The sequence below is a fragment of the Actinia tenebrosa genome, unplaced genomic scaffold, assembly GCF_029948245.1.
Source record: "Actinia tenebrosa isolate PJP-AT-01 unplaced genomic scaffold, QUT_ActTen_1.0 PGA_scaffold8__29_contigs__length_14323225, whole genome shotgun sequence".
Lineage (NCBI taxonomy): Eukaryota > Metazoa > Cnidaria > Anthozoa > Actiniaria > Actiniidae > Actinia > Actinia tenebrosa.
In genome coordinates this window covers 12,428,489-12,445,006 of record NW_028292585.1, presented here as the reverse complement: position 1 = coordinate 12,445,006, position 16,518 = coordinate 12,428,489, and the positions used below count along the sequence as shown (strand labels likewise).

At 39.1% G+C, this 16,518-nt stretch overlaps 2 protein-coding genes and 1 long non-coding RNA gene across 3 annotated transcripts in view; all 3 read right to left on the bottom strand.

Annotated features, from left to right (window-relative positions):
• LOC148905200 (extracellular matrix protein 3-like) overlaps positions 1–6,710 on the bottom strand; it is a 20,216-nt gene extending 13,506 nt beyond the window's left edge. Inside the window, exons 1-9 of the mRNA XM_089040891.1 lie at positions 6,610–6,710; positions 5,141–5,372; positions 4,946–5,054; positions 4,186–4,424; positions 3,276–3,390; positions 1,500–1,732; positions 836–941; positions 256–488; positions 67–175 (exon numbers count right to left, since the gene is read on the bottom strand). Coding sequence (XP_088897017.1) covers positions 67–175; positions 256–488; positions 836–941; positions 1,500–1,732; positions 3,276–3,390; positions 4,186–4,424; positions 4,946–5,054; positions 5,141–5,192 — 1,196 coding nt within the window. The 5' untranslated portion in view covers positions 5,193–5,372; positions 6,610–6,710. The remainder of the gene's footprint in view (positions 1–66; positions 176–255; positions 489–835; positions 942–1,499; positions 1,733–3,275; positions 3,391–4,185; positions 4,425–4,945; positions 5,055–5,140; positions 5,373–6,609) is intronic.
• LOC116299460 (uncharacterized) lies at positions 5,204–16,518 on the bottom strand. The gene is made up of 7 exons (XM_031708119.2): positions 16,292–16,518; positions 13,242–13,356; positions 11,988–12,229; positions 10,208–10,328; positions 9,054–9,283; positions 6,610–6,715; positions 5,204–5,372 (listed from the first exon to the last, which is right to left on the bottom strand). The coding sequence occupies exons 1-7, from the start codon at positions 16,461–16,463 to the stop codon at positions 5,204–5,206; spliced, it is 1,155 nt and encodes a 384-aa protein (XP_031563979.2). The 5' UTR covers positions 16,464–16,518.
• LOC116299461 (uncharacterized) lies at positions 9,468–9,767 on the bottom strand. The gene is made up of 2 exons (XR_004197470.2): positions 9,642–9,767; positions 9,468–9,571 (listed from the first exon to the last, which is right to left on the bottom strand). It is a non-coding gene; the product is annotated as an uncharacterized LOC116299461 (long non-coding RNA).

Sequence of the window (16,518 nt, the reverse complement as noted above, 5' to 3'; positions counted from 1 at the left end):
AGGGGGGAAATCAGTAGGAATGGGTAGAAATGTTTTTAATGCAGTCAGCCATTGCACAATCCTTACCGCACAGTGTGGGTGTCTTCAAGCACACCAACACGACAAAGTCGTACTTTGTAGGAACCTACGTTTTCCTCTATGGCAGTTGAATATCCAGGACAGAAGTACACATAGGCTGAAAAGAGATATGATTGAATGAAATGAATGATTCTATTATAAGTTTATTGATTAATTATTCATACGAAATATACTCACTGTCATCATTTATGATATTTATCTGTATACCAATGCAGGATGGATCAACAACCACTCGTGGGTCAGAAGTGTTACAAGTAACTGTAAAACTCTCATTTGCCTCGACTACTCTGTCATTTGTAACTACCACAGGAAAGTTTTTAGTCGTTTCATTGAGTCCAAAAGAGACTGTGGCCAAAGCTTGAGATGTGTAGTCGCTCGGGCTTAAAGCCGTACCGTCGGCAGTGCTGCACCTAAATAAAAGAAAATATAAATGGTTATTATATGCAATAAAATGAATTGCCTAAGACAGGTCATCAGCATCATCATCATCATCATCATCATCATTATCATCATTATGAAAATTTTAGAGTTTGATAAATATCTATCTACGAATTACCTAAGACAGGTCATCATCATCATCATCATCATCATCATCATTATCATCATTATGAAAATTTTAGAGTTTGATAAATATCTATCTACGAATTACCTAAGACAGGTCATCAAAATCACCATCATCATAATCATCATTATCATCATCATCATCATTATCATCATTATGAAAATTTTAGAGTTTGATAAATATCTATCTACGTACGAGATATTATTAGCAGTGACTGCGGTTGCACCAGTTCTGTCCAGTCTCACTGTAGCAGGACCATTGGCTTCTTTCAACCTTCCCCCTCCTTGGCACGTAACATTTACTGAGAAATATCACAAAAGCAAATAGTAATAGAGTGCATAACATATATCAGTGAAAAAATTAACTAACAAAATTGTACAAATTAGTGCAAAGTTTTGTAGGGCTACGGTCTAGCGTATATATATATATACAGCGATATGCAGAAATTATGATACTTTTGTATATACACAAAAGTATATCAAAAGTATATTAGAGATTATGGGATACCATGAAAGATACCAGAAAGTTCTAGAGATGGGCAACCCGAAAAAAAAATACCAGGGATGATATCCCATAATTTGTGATATACTTTTGATATACTTGTGCATATGTACAAAAGGATCAGAATTTCTGCATATCGCTGTATATATAAATACATATAAATCACACCATAGAAGGTGCTTTGTCATGGGTAAATTTATTCGCCGTTTTTTGTAAAGCACTCACTGAATCGGTATTTTAACTCAAAAAACTTGTGCACATAACCCTGTACTTCACACTTTCTGTAAAGTAAACTCTATGTAACAAATGGTTGAAATATAGCAAAGATATATGTTATAAATATTAGGATTTTTCATACCATCATCACTTATCAGTTTGACAGTTCTTTCAGATTTCCCAGCCCTAACATTGCTTGGAGACATCCCTGATATCGTTACATTGAAAGTCTCGTCGTCTTCTATTAGTCTGTCATCCACCACTGTACAGGCTGTTATTGTTTTGCTGTCTTCATTTGCTGCAAATTGGATTACACGGTGGCTTATTCCAGTGCAATCTGCACTCTTTGCAGTAGAGGTGAATATGAGGTCCAGACTAAAGGAAAAAAATAACAAAGAAAAGGCATTTCATATATCATTTTTTCCTTCCCTCAATAATCAATAAATTATCATAACATAGCCACAATATAACTCGCGCTTTGATTGATTAATTAGCGTGCGCAAACGTGCATCCAGAAATGGATGGTGGACGCTGACGTGATTGAGTAGCGCGCTATATATTGAAAAATTAGTTAGAACAAAATTTGAATTTTTTTTGATCATCTAATTTTCTTTTACGGTTTTGCTCTGTTATAAAAGAAATGATTAATGCTTAGTTGTACGTATATCCAGTTCTGGATGCACTTGGGAGGCTGCTTAAACACTCAAGAAGCTAGAGTTGCCTCGTGTGATTCTGACGCTTCTTTTTGTGCTTAGCAGTCTCCCGCGTAAATCCAGAACTGGATATACGCACAACTAAGCATTGACCATTTCGTAACAGCCTACTGGCATTTGTTCTATATAACTAACTGTCAAAACAGCATTTCACATGCTGTTGGTGATGATGATGATGATGTCATCGACGATAATACAATTTTTAAAATATCCTTATTTAAGAGTCTAGTCGGTCCAGCGCTTTCGCACTAATTGGGGACACTTTTAACTCCCACACGCTATCACTATATTCACCATAATACTGACACAACGCTCGACTCACATATCGATTTTTACGGAGGGAGGAATCCGGAAAACCCTCAGAAAAACCCTCGTGACAAGGGAGAGAACAACACGTCAAGCTAACTCTATTTACATATGGTGTCCGCAAGGCTCCAACCAGTCAGCCTATCCTTGGGAACCGAAGTGGTGAAAGACAACGCGTTAGCGCAAATCTATTTTCCATGCGTTAGAAAATTCACCTTTAAAAAATTGAATTTGATATAATGTAGATGTGTAGATGTTTTTTAATTCAGGTTATAAAAAGTACAGAGTCTCTCGCAAAATTTGATGGTTTTTCCCACTTGAAATTTAAAACGTGTGTGGTTCTTCAATAAAATTTTGAGAATCATTGATGCTACTTCTAACTCGTTACCATACCCGCGATAATCATGCTTCCCTTTAATGCCTCGTTTTAGGACGGGAAAAGCGCCATGTTTCGCTACGTCTACGACAAAAACACAGGCTTTTGTTTACTACAAGACTGGAAGCCGCCTACCCTCAAGAAATCAAGCAATCAGGTTGTTCACTCAAAATATCTCCAAGCTAAATATAGCATCAAACTGTACACATGATGGTTACAAGGCTATATAGGTAGGATTCCTTCTCTTAGTTCATATTCTCTTGTTTGAAGGTTATTCAGCTGTAACTGGTACGCAGGCACATCGTGGGCTAGCGCAATTCGAACCTTCAATAGTATGCTTTAACAGTTTTGTGACGTCTTTGGATACTCACATGGAATTGATTATGAGTCTTAGAACAAGACAAGACATCGATCGATACATCAATATGTTGTACATACGGACTGACCAGCCTTGATTAGTGGATGCATTTGAATGGTGCGCCACGCAGCCAATCGAGATATACTTTCCATTCGACTTAATTACCTGACATTGGAAGCCACTGAAGTTCTACCATCTCTGTTTATAGTGAGAGTAACAATGCCTGGCCCAATTCCTTCAGTCATCTGCATTTCCGTGACGCTCGTCAGATAAAAGGTATCTGGAGATTTTAAGTCATTTGAGGATTAAATCGGTAACGAATTTAGAAATGAAAAGTTTATACCAAAGAAATTACGCAATTGGGTTAATGTTTCTCATTTTTTCTTATTTCCGTTTTGGTGAGTGTGTATGTTTGTGGGAGGAGGGATAAGGACATCCTATCTATTCTATTATTCGCTATTTTTAGTTCCTCCAAATTACTCCATTCTGAAGGAGTGCGTCAGCCTCACAACTTAGTAAGTTGAATATTAACCTCCATTCAAAAGCAAAATTGTCATAAAATTTGTTCATAAATGCTTTACTAGACAGCTGAGCGGTGAAAGCGGCGCGCAAAGCATGACTGGGAAATAAAACCGGTCCTAAGACTTTCTGGAGCTTGAAAGAAGGAAGCACATTGAGGCTAAAGTGAAATTGAAAGTGAAAGTGAAATTGTTTTAATTCTTCCTTTCCATATTTTTGCTTCTTGTAGGCATGTATATCATATTTTAGTCAAAAGAAAACAGAAAAATACGCAAGAGTTGGGTTATATTACAGTAGCCTGAGAATGAGGGCCGAGCGGCAAAACAGCTAAGCGTTCTGTGGTTGCCTGGGACAAATTTCACCGCTCAGCTGGACAGGAAAAAGACAATAATTACATCGGGCTGTGGTTGCTGACTTAGTTCTTATTATTAGATTAGATTAGATATTTTATTGGTTCTATTATAGACTCCAATGTAGATTTATTTATAAGGAGCCAATAAAATACGTTGTCTTGTCTTGTCTATTTTCAGTTATTTCCTACAAAACGAAAACTTACTGTCATCATCGTGTATGGTAACAACGTAACTTGTCGTATCGTTGAAGGTGACGCGAGAATCGTTAGTGTTTATGGAAACGTTGAATGTTTTGTACTCTTGTTCGCCCCAAGTGTCGTTAGTCACAGGAATGACGAGTTCTTTTACCGTGTCGTAGGCTGTAAACACTATATTATCACACTGTTCTTCTACTGATGGATAATCATGCGGCAGATAGACTGAATCGGAAGTTCTGCATAGTCTGTATGTGAGAGACAAAACGTGGTTAAAAATACACGAAAAGAAAACTTTGATAAATCCTTGTAGACTAAAATATTGTATAAAAATAATGATAATAATAGTAATTTAATACTTATGTAGCGCGTGTTACATAGGAAGATGTTCACACGCGCATTACAAACTGATATAGAAATATATATGTATATATTAAATCTAATTATAAAACTTATCAGCAAAATGTCTATTGAATAAATGCGTTTTAAGCAGCTTCTTGGATGATTGCGTGCTTCTGGCAGTGCGTATTTCTGCTGGGAGGGCGTTCCACAGCTTAGGCGCAGCAACTTCACATGCGCTGTCACCCAGAGTGGTTAAAGATTTTATTCTTGGTCTCTCGAGCAACCGCTCTTTGGATGATCTAAAATTGTAACTTGATTCGGCCTTAGAAAACAGGAGAAAATTCACAATCATAGGAAAAAATAGGGGAAAATCAGTTGGAATGGGTAGAAATATTTTTAATGCAATCAGCCATTGCACAATCCTTACCGCACAGTGTGGGTGTCTTCAAGCACACCAACACGACAAAGTCGTACTTTGTAGGAACCTACGTTTTCCTCTATGGCAGTTGAATATCCAGGACAGAAGTACACATAGGCTGAAAAGAGATATGATTGAATGAAATGAATGATTCTATTATACGTTTATTGATTAATTATTCATATGACGAGAAAATATACTCACTGTCATCATTTATGATATTTATCTTTATTCCAAAACAGGATGCATCAACCATCGCTCGTGGGTCTAAAGATGAACAAGTAACTGTAAAACTCTCTTTGTCTCAACTACTCTGTCATTTGTAACAACCACAGGAAAGTTTTTAGTCAATTGATTGAGTGCAAAAGAGACTGTGGCCAAAGCTTGAGATGTGTAGTCGCTCGGGCTTAAAGCCGTACCGTCGGCAGTGCTGCACCTAAATAAAAGAAAATATAAATGGTTATCATATGCAATAAATAGCTCTTATTAAACGAGTGCGAGGTCCGTACGGTAAGTTATGGACCGAGTTTTTTCCACTGCCTTATGGCCCAAGCGCGTAGCACGCGGGCCATAAAAAAGTGGAAAAAACGAGGATCCATAACTTACGGTACGGACCGAGCAAACGAGGTTAATAAGATATTTATTATATGGCAAGGCATTGAGATCAAAAAGAGGCGAAGCAACAAAAAGTAAAGTTGACAGCTCATTTCAAACGAGAACTGCATTGGAAGGGCTTCCTGTACGTGCCAAAAGTCATGTAGTGTTTGAGTCGCTCAAAAGGCGAAGTTTTAGTTTACTTTGAAAGAATTTAGCTAAAGTTTAAAGTTTTCTGAAATACTCGTTAACAAAAGTGAGGCTTTATTTTGCAAAACATATAACTGCAAAGCAAAAAGGCATCAAAAGAAGACCTCAAGAACTCAACATGAGATTGAGAAGAAAACTGTCGTACTTCAAACTTCAAGATATTCACAACCAAGATGAAAAAACCTACTGCCTTCCGTTTGTTTTCCTGCCTTTTATTGAGAAAAAAACTCAAAAACTGTCTCCAGAAATGAATGAGAAGCTTTGGAAAATTACGGCTGGCTGAACATGGATAGTTTTCGTCAATTTTCAACGTTTTGACTGTTTGAAGCAGGCCGCCATATGCACAATGGCTGAAGCCATGAAGAAGGCACACTTTCGACTCAATTAAAAAAGGTACTGCCAACTCTCCTGTCTAAAAATACATTCAAATTCAAGTGGGGGTGAAATATTACTGAAATATGGAAATACTTCAAGAGCGGATGAGCCTAGAAAACTGCTTAAAACATTTACGAAAGAAACTACTGGCTTGAATGTTTGATTTGATTTGAATGTTTTAAAAGATCATAAGTACGTACACTCAGTGAACCATTTCATTTTTCGGTCCGTACCGTAAGTTATGGACCGCAAATTGACCAATCATAGCGCGTGAAATTACCTTGCCATATAATAAAATGAATTACCTAAGACAGGTCATCATCATCATCATAATCATCATCATCATTATCATCATCATCATCATCATCATCATCATCATCATTATCATCATCATCATTATCATCATTATCATCATCATCATCATCATCATTATCATCATCATCATTGTTATCATTATGGAAATGTTAGAGTTTGATAAATATCTATCTACGTACAATACATCATTAGCAGTGATTGCGGTTGCTCCAGTTCTGTCCAGTCTCACTGTAGCAGGACCATTGGCTTCTTTCAACCTTCCCCCTCCTTGGCATGTAACATATACTGAGAAATATCACAAAAGTAAATAGTAATAGAGTGCATAACATATATCAGTGAAAAAATTAACTAACAAAATTGTACAAATTAGTACAGAGTTTCGTAGGTCTACGGTCTACTGAGGTCTACTAAATTAACTTATTTGTGCAAAATTGTGGAATTTCGTACAAAGTTTTTTCAAGGATGTATATTATGTACTCTAAAAGCATAGTGATGAAGTATTTTGATCCTGGCTTTCCTGCAATATTTTTTTAAAACAAAGCAAGTAGGTCGGTAGGTCGGTAGGTCGGTAGGGTCGGTAGGTCGGGTAGGTCGGTAGGTCGGTATGGTCGGTAGGTCGGTAGGTCCGGTAGGTCGGTAGGTGGTAGTAGGTCGGTATGGTCGGTAGGTCGGTAGGTCGGTAGGTCGGTTAGGTCGGTAGGTCGTGGTAGGTCGTTAGGTTCGGATTAGGTCGGTTGGTCGGTAGTTCGGTAGGTCGGTAGGTCGGTATGTCGGTAGGTCGAGTACGGTCGGTAGGTCGGTAGGTCGGTTAGGTCGGTAGGTCGGTAGTGTAGGTCGTTAGGTGGTAGAGTCTGGTAGTTCGGTAGGTAGGTAGGTCGGTAGGTCGGGTAGGTCGGTAGGTCGGTAGGTCGGTAGGTCGGTAGGGGGTAGGTCGGTAGGTCGGTAGGTCGGTAGGTCGGTAGGTCGGTAGGTCGGTAGGTCGGTAGGTCGGTAGGTCGGTAGGTCGGTAGGTCGGTAGGTCGGTGGAGGTCGGTAGGTCGGTAGGTCGGTAGGTCGGTAGGTCGGTAGGTCGGTAGGTCGGTAGGTCGGTAGGTCGGTAGGTCGGTAGGTCGGTAGGTCGGTAGGTAGGTAGGTAGGTAGGTAGGCGGTAGGTCGGTAGGTCGGTAGGTCGGTAGGTCGGTAGGTCGGTAGGTCGGTAGGTCGGTAGGTCGGTAGGTCGGTAGGTCGGTAGGTCGGTAGGTCGGTAGGTCGGTAGGTCGGTAGGTCGGTAGGTCGGTAGGTCGGTAGGTCGGTAGGTCGGTAGGTCGGTAGGTCGGTAGGTCGGTAGGTCGGTAGGTCGGTAGGTCGGTAGGTCGGTAGGTCGGTAGGTCGGTAGGTCGGTAGGTCGGTAGGTCGGTAGGTCGGTAGGTCGGTAGGTCGGTAGGTCGGTAGGTCGGTAGGTCGGTAGGTCGGTAGGTCGGTAGGTCGGTAGGTCGGTAGGTCGGTAGGTCGGTAGGTCGGTAGGTCGGTAGGTCGGTAGGTCGGTAGGTCGGTAGGTCGGTAGGTCGGTAAGCTAGGTAGCTAGGTAGCTAGGTAGCTAGGTAGGTTGGTAGGTAGCTAGGTAGGTAGCTAGGTTAGGTAGGTAGATAGGTAGGTAGGTAGCTAGGTAGGTAGCTAGGTAGCTAGGTAGATTAGGTAGGTAGGTAGGTAGGTAGGTAGGTAGGTTAGGTAGGTAGGTAGGTAGGTAGGTAGGTAGGTAGGTAGCTAGGTTAGGTACGTACGTACGTACGTACGTACGTACGTAGGTTAGGTAGGTAGGTAGGTAGGTAGGTAGGTAGGTAGGTAGGTAGGTAGGTAGGTAGGTAGGTAGGTATGCAAGATACCAAATGAGATGCAGAATGTAATAAACATGCTTAAATACGATTGCTTAGCCACGACATTTTGTGTGTAACATATTGAAGAAAATAAACTTAAGTTTGTGCAATACTTATGTCTTTGATACAATAGAAAACAAGTTAGACCAAATAAGTTACTTTTTTTATGAATGTACACTATAAAAACCTGTAATCAAGTGAAGGTGCTTTGCATGGGTAAATTCGTTATTTGTGTTAAAAACACTCACTGAATCGGTAATAATTAGGCTTCATAATGTATGGCAGAAGGGGGGGGGGGGGGGGGGGGGGGGGAGGGGGCAGCTGAAATCTTTAAATGTCAAAAAAATTCTTAAGACTTTCCCTTGAAGTCCCCCCTCCCAAAAAAAACTATCCCCCGCCCCCACGGTCAATCTCTCGTAGCTTATTTAAAAAAAATTGGCATCCCTCCAATTCTCTGAAAAAATTTTCAACCCACCCCCCCACATTTTACTGGTAAAAATGTTTCCCATCCCCCTAAATTTCACCTATCCCTCCCCCTCCCCCTGCCATACATTATGAGCGCAGCCTTATCGCTACTCGTACTCAAAAAACTTGTGCATATACTGAACTTTCTATTAAGTAAACTCTATGTAACAAATGGTTGATGATCAACTGATATTTGCTATGGACTATCTGATTTTAAAAGTTCATAAGTAAAGAAATATATACTCGTATATTTGAATATGAAATATAGCAAAGATATATGTTATAAATATTAGGGTTTTTCATACCATCATCACTTATCAGTTTGACAAGTCTTTCAGAATACCGAATATCAACATTGCTTGGAGACACTCCTGATATATTAACCTTGAAGGTCTCGTCGCCTTCTATTAGTTTGTCATCTACCACTGTACAGGCTGTTATAGTTTTACTTGTTACGCCTGCATTAAATTGGATAACACGGGGGCTTATTCCAGTGCAATCTGCACTCTCTGCAGTAGTAAATATGAGTTCTAATCTAAAGACAAAGTAATATTAGTGTAAAAGTATAATCATAAAAACAGCGTATTTTTATGCTCAGTTTTTTGTCTATTTGTAACACTACAGAGATGACTCGTGAATTCTCACATCTGACAAAAGCTTCGTGTACGTTGTTTTCGCTCCCTCGTCGTGGGTCGCTACTTATGAATGAAAACACACGATTTTCCTTCTCTAGAATATCTTTAATTCTTGTACTAATTCCTCAATATCTGGGACTGTCGAGCGTGTCGAGCGTGACCCTTACATGTGTATTGGCAATAGTCAACTGTGGGATATAAACGCTAATTCAACTAAAAATCACTTAAGATTAAATCATTATAAGTATAACTACTTACAAATTCGTTTGAGATAACTAGAGAAGTGTTTTGAATGTTTTGTCTTGCTATTACGCTTTTGAACAATATTATATTGAGTCCTTGTGATCCGGCGTGCGAATGATTCCACAACAACTGAAATACAATCGCTCCTATCTAAGTATATATCAGCACGTGTGCTATAAATCGTCAGGTAAATCATTAATCAAGTTGAGAGAGCGTAACATACGTGATGATAATGGTAATGGAGAGTTTTAGATTGATTTTTTTTTTTCTCCCCACAAACGGCAAACATGACCACGTTTTCATCGTCTTCCTGTACGTATTTAACTTAACCTCTTGCAAACTTTCATACCACACACAAATATTCTTTTTTTCCCTACTACTTGGACTTTTTTGCGATTCTTTCTCAGCTATTTGAAACAAGTTTTCACTGGTCAACTACGTTTCACGTTTGCCGTGAACGTAAATCTAAAACTCTCTAATGATAAAGATTACGATGGTGGTGGTGATAAGCGGGTAATAATCATCCTTAACTAACCCTTTTCCATTCTATGCTGGTTTTTTTCTTTTTTGTTTTTAATTACCTGACATTGGAAGGAGCTGAAATTTCCCCTTCTCTGATTATAGTGACATTAACATCAGCTCCTCCAATACCTTCAGTTTTTTGTATAATATTGTTACTGACGTTCATCAGACTAAAGGTATCTGAAATAATAGAATATTGGTCATTTCAGATTCAATTAATTGTAATAGTACAAAAAAATTTTCTTACGAAAATGAATATTATGATGCTTGAATTACCAGACAAAGAAAAAGCTGAAATACTAGAGTACAAACACTAAAAGTGTGCAACGCTTTGCACTATTTAGTAGTAAATAGTGCTAATTAAACAATAGAAAACAATAGGATTAGCATAATTTAGCAGTATTTAGTGGTATTTATGTTACACACTTATAATGTTTGTACTCTACTTTGACAGCTAACTTTACTAACAATGTCATATATCAACAATAATAGTTCAGTGGTAAAATACAGAGTGTAATGTCATAATACTATAAACTAGCTACGATTTTGAGACGACAATACCACGAAATATTGACGGCTAGTTGGGAAAAATATATTCGGTATTGGGCGTAGTCGCATGCTAGTTTAGTTGTATTCAAAACCCAAATGACGTGTTCAAATGGCCGTGGTAGTTCCGTCGTGTACCGGTTAACGAAATTAGCATAAACTAAAACATATTAATTCCGATTAACGACACTACCAATGAGTGTCCCCCGGTGGGGAAAAAAGTACCGGAGATGCTCGTCGGAAATTTTCAAAAAGACCCCTAAAAGATACCGGAAGTCTTTAAAAAAGGGCGTGGCTGAATGATTTTTAACCCTTAAGAGATACCACAACAAATAATAAGTTTCCTCGAGTAGTAACTATTCTTCTTACACTAGGCATCTGACCTATAAAAAGCGCCAAGGATAAGCCATATCGATGCACGCTTCTCTCCTTTTCCGACACCCTAAAGCCTGGTTCACACGAGCAACGCAAACGCAAACGCAAGCGCAAACGCAAACGCAAGCAATGTTCACACGTACAACGCAAATACAAGTAAATTAAGATACGCATGCGCAGTAGTGATTGTTTATAGTTCACACGTATTTTCCTTGCGTTTGCGTTGCTCGTGTGAACCACGTCTAGCGTTTGTGTTTGCATTTGCGTTTTCTCCGGTTCACACGTTAAAAACGCAAACGCAAACGCAAGCACAAGAAAATGGAAAATTTTCCATTCCTTGCGTTTGCGTTTGCGTTTGCGTTTGCGTTTGTGTTACTGTAGTTCACACGTAGTTTTCTTGCGTTTGCGTTTGCGTTTGCATTTGCGTTTGCGTTTGCGTTTGCGTTTGCGTTTGCGTTTGCGTTGCGTTTGCGTTTGCGTTTGCGTTTGCGTTTGCGTTTGCGTTTGCGTTTGCGTTTGGTTTGCGTTTGCGTTTGCGTTTGCGTTTGCGTTTGCGTTTGCGTTTGCGTTTGCGTTTGCGTTTGCGTTTGCGTTTGCGTTTGCGTTTGCGTTTGCGTTTGCGTTTGCGTTTGCAATTGCGTTGCTCGTGTGAACCAGGCTTAAGAGATACCAGAAAATGCTGATTTTCAAAAATTCGCATTTAACACCCTAAAAGATACCAAATCGCAAATTTTTACCCCTAAGAGATACGACGAGCATCCCCGGTACTTTTTTCCCGGAGTCCGAAATTGTAACACGATATTTTCCATGTTAACCCTGTAACTAATTTATTCCTTATGAGTCATTAAAATTATTGTCCGATTTTTATGATTTCATTTGAATAGGGTTGTCGTCAGACACTGGCACTACTATACTTACTATCGTCATCCTGAATAGTTACTTTAGGACGGGTTATGCCGTCAACTGTGACGGAATCGGCTGAAGGATCATCATCTTTTTTTTCCAAGTAAAATGAAAATGATTTGAATTCTTGCTCTCCAACATCATCGTCGTTTATAGTAATTTCAGAAGTTGTCCTGTTGCTATTTGATGTTAACCTTAGAAGTGCGCAGGCTTCGGTAACGGAAGGAAGGACTCCTCCATCTGTTGTCGTACATAACCTGTAGAAAATTCAGTATATATATATATATACACACTGGTTTCTAATTCGTCCCTCTGTCATTCACACACGTTAAAACTAATATACAATTATTGGTAGAGGGTAAATATGATATCATAAATTATCAACACTAAGATCGTGTACCGCTGGCTGAGGCGGATAAAATGGCCGAGGTCTTGATAATTTACCGGCGATAACATGCAAAAATTAACCGAATTCAACAATTGTTTATTATACATTTGTAGTAAACTAAGAATAAAGATTTAATTCTGCTTTCAAAGAAATAGCAAACGTATTTCAATTCCCAGTGTGACTTTGAATGAACTTGACATGATAAGTATATGCAGGCAACCTACATATAATTCACATAATACCATGGATTAGTTGAGGGCTCTCGGCCAATGAAAAGCGAGATAGTGAGTAAAATGTCATAACATTAAATATTAGAGGCATACAACTCTCAGCTCACATGTTGATTTTCACGAAGTGTGGAAATCCAAAGAACCTGGAGAAAACCCCTCGAGGTACAGGAGAGAACCACACATTAACCCATCAAACCGAGAGACTTAGCTCCAAGAAACTCAACTAAAGTAGAGTGCAAACCGTATATTCATGACATAGTACTAACTAATTCGTACAAAAAAGCATCAATAATACAATCGAAAACAAAAGAAATAGATGTGTTTAGTGCTATTTAGTTTTTGTGCTATTTCACGGATTTAGGGTTTGCACTCTAAGATCTAATCCAAGCGGTTACTCGAAACCGGACTAAGCGGTAAGAGGCGATACCGTTTTTTAACACCTTGGGCGATTGTTCACATGTATCTATCATTGCAAGCTCGCCGTTCGTCTCTCTTCGATGCACAGGCACAGCTATCTTTCAAGATGGGGCAGGGAACTTTGATGCCATTACCTTACCTTTAATATTTGGGTGTATTTTGCATAGCCTCTTACCGCTGTAACCGCTTCTCTATCCTTTACAAGAGGATGCAATGAACTATACATTTACTCACTTAACGACAGTAAGCGGGTAAGACAGGTCACCCTCACGACAAATATTGACTGAAAGAGGACCATTGTTCTCCCTTATTTGTTTTGATTGAACATCCGGACAGAAGACTACCTTGGCTGCAAAGAAGAAAATTTGCGAACGTTAGCACAAACTCTTTTTTTTAGAAAAGTCAACTTATTCAAATAAACAACCTCCTGACCTGGTCAGTTACAAGGTCTTATTTTTTGTGGCTTTTTTAAACAATTATTCGCCGAAGGCGAAGTGAATGTCGAGGAATATTTACCAAGACGCGAGTCTTCGAGCGGCGAGGTAAATATTCTCAGATATTCACTGAGGCTGAGGCAAATCATTGTTTTAGTATAAATACACAGGTGATTCTTTCAAAAAAAGAAAAAAAGAAGATAAAAGACACATTTAAAATTAGGAAAAACTGAAGTGAAAAGCGAGGCTTCAAATACAACATAGGCGTAAAAACATTTTGTTTGATCTTATTTGATTGTTTTAAGTCCTTTTTTACCTTTGAATTTGCAAATTTGTTAGCCTCTTTAGTCCTTTTGGGGACAAAATTTTCTTTCATTATTTCTAATTCCTCTCCGGTAACGACAACAAAGCGGCTGGCCGCCATTTTGGATTATCGCTGGAGGTGATTATGTAATGTTTAATAAACGAGCAGGAGTGTTTTATCGGGTATAAAACACGAGGCGCAGCCGAGTGGTTTTAGACCCGATAAACCACGATCTGCGAGATTATTGAACGGCTTAGAAAACTTATGATGTTTGTTCTCATTGTGTACCGATTTTTTTACGAAATGAACCAAGTTTGATAGAGAAAATCCAAGTTAAAGTTTATGCAAATGAAGACGAATCTTTATCAGATATAAAATCACCTTCATGGTCATGATTTCTATTGTGTTTTCTTCATGAATTATTAATGAGTTTTCTAACGTGTGATAGTGTGAGTTTCTCGACCAAATCAGCGGGCGAGATTTTCAATAATCACCTGTCTATCTTTACTAAATAACTCTATCGAGAATATTCTCTACTTACGCATACCCACAATGCTTTGGGCCTAGGGGGTGGGGTAACCAAGGTAAACAAACTAATAACGTCTCGAAGCGTGCAAAACAACGTTTACTTAAAGCTTCCAAAAACGTATCAAGAGGTATCCAATTTTATTTATTGATTTTGAAAAATCGATAGGTAAAAAGGCCCTCGTAAACATCTTGTGCAATGCTTTAAACATTTCGACTTCGGACCCTTCTGACAAAGACAAAGAACACATTCCGACTTCTATTGTCAATATTCCTAGTATATTAAATTATAAAAGAATGGAGGTCCGCTATTGATGGAAGAGTCAATAGTATAAACACTCCGTGTTGGGAACATAAGCAAGGGATTACTCTGTAAAGTAAGTTTTCTCGACAGTATTCCAACTGATATTTCTTTAGAACTTTTTAAAGTAATCCTTCTTTGTGATTTTCGATCATTTAGAGTTCATTTACTACCCGTAAGGGGGAACTGTTACTCATCCTTTTCTACAGACAACGAAGAGAGTAAATTGCTTTACTTGGTGCTTGAAAGATCAACCAGCAACCCAGTTTATTCTCATTGCCCGTGCACTGCTGGGTATTGTCAGTGTAGCCTTTCGAATTATTTTTACTCGTTCTTGGTATACCCACACACAGTGGCTATAACTGAAGATGGATGGTGTAAATGATCTGCTTTGTGGATCGTATGATTTTACTCCACCAACAAAGTGAGTTGAGCAAGGTCGAGTGTTCTCAGTTGGAGCGAAGTTATCTCGCCGTATTCGCTGCAACCAAGCTTTTCTACGTGCTGCATCTTTAGGAATTCTAAAGAACTTCAACAGAGGATTTTTTTTCGATTATTCGAGTAGTATAGCTATGAGCACAACAAAAGCCATTTTTGCCCATTCTTGACAACGACAGTCAGACGCCATCAAAACAACATGGCGTCGACTGAATACGACCTATGACCCCCAAGGCGCAAAGCATTACGGGTTATGCACAAATAGAGCATTGGAGTTTAGAAGTTGAATATACGGAAGGAGGAAAACCGGAGAACATGGGGGAAACCCCTCGAAGCACAGGAGAGAATCAGCAAGCAGCTTTACTCACATACGCAAGGGCGGATCTAGAGATGATGAAGCAGGTGGCTAGCCATCCCGCCATCCCCCCTCCTCCCTAGCCGCCTTCCGCCCTTCCTCCTTTTGCTTAAATTTCTCAGTATATCCTTAATAAGACACCCCCTTCCATGCATTCCTGGTAAACCCTTTATAAAGTTCCTGGATCTGCCACTGACACCAAGCCAGGCAGGACTCAAACCCAGGTCGCATTGGTGAGAGGCAATGTATTAGCAGCTAAGCCAACCGTGCAACCCACTATTTGCATTGGTTTCCACTCATGAGTTTGAAGCGTACGAGCATGGCAAGCTATGATATCACTATGTTCTCATTTAAGTCATCTAATCGAGTGGTCATCAATTGCTGTTTTTCACTTCACTTCTTTTCATGTCTCATGCGGAATGTTCATCAGCTCAATCGCAAGTTTTCAATAGGATTCTTTCTGGCTGACATCACATGGTTGTTATGAATTTGCCGCACGATTTTCCATTATATGAAATGGAATTTTTTCCCCTTGCCAATCGACTCCTTCTCTCACCTTTTTAAAGTGATAATCTTCAGTGGACAAAAAAATACAAAAGAAAGACCACAAATTCCGTTGAGAAAACGTCTGACTTTTTTGTACCTCCCTAGTTACTGTTGCTTCGTCGGACAAGCTAACTTTTTTTTTAATATACGGCATGGAACAGACACCGATTGCTGAAAATTGTAAATGCCTGTCTTAGAATGAATTAGAAGGCATTCTAAGGGAAGATTAATAGAATAGTTTGTTGGTCGGTCATTCTGTTTTCCATTGGGAAAACTACCCATTTTTGGGTGAAAAGTCAAGCATAGCCGGTAGCGGTGTATTTTGAAAAGATTAATCCATTTGTTTATATAATTTGAAAAAAAAACATAGTTAATACTTACTGTCGTCATCTTGAATAGTAACCACGGCATTCTGACAAGAGCTACCGATTCGTACTCGTACGTCATTTGTGTAGCAGGTGACATTAAACGTTTCTTCTCCTTCGACATCGTTGGAATCTATTATTGAAATACTCATTTCCTTTTCTCGGCTGGGACTTGTAAAACTGAACATAACATTGTAATTTGCGGTATAATCACCTTCAGCCGTTGCTGTGCCATCTTCCGTG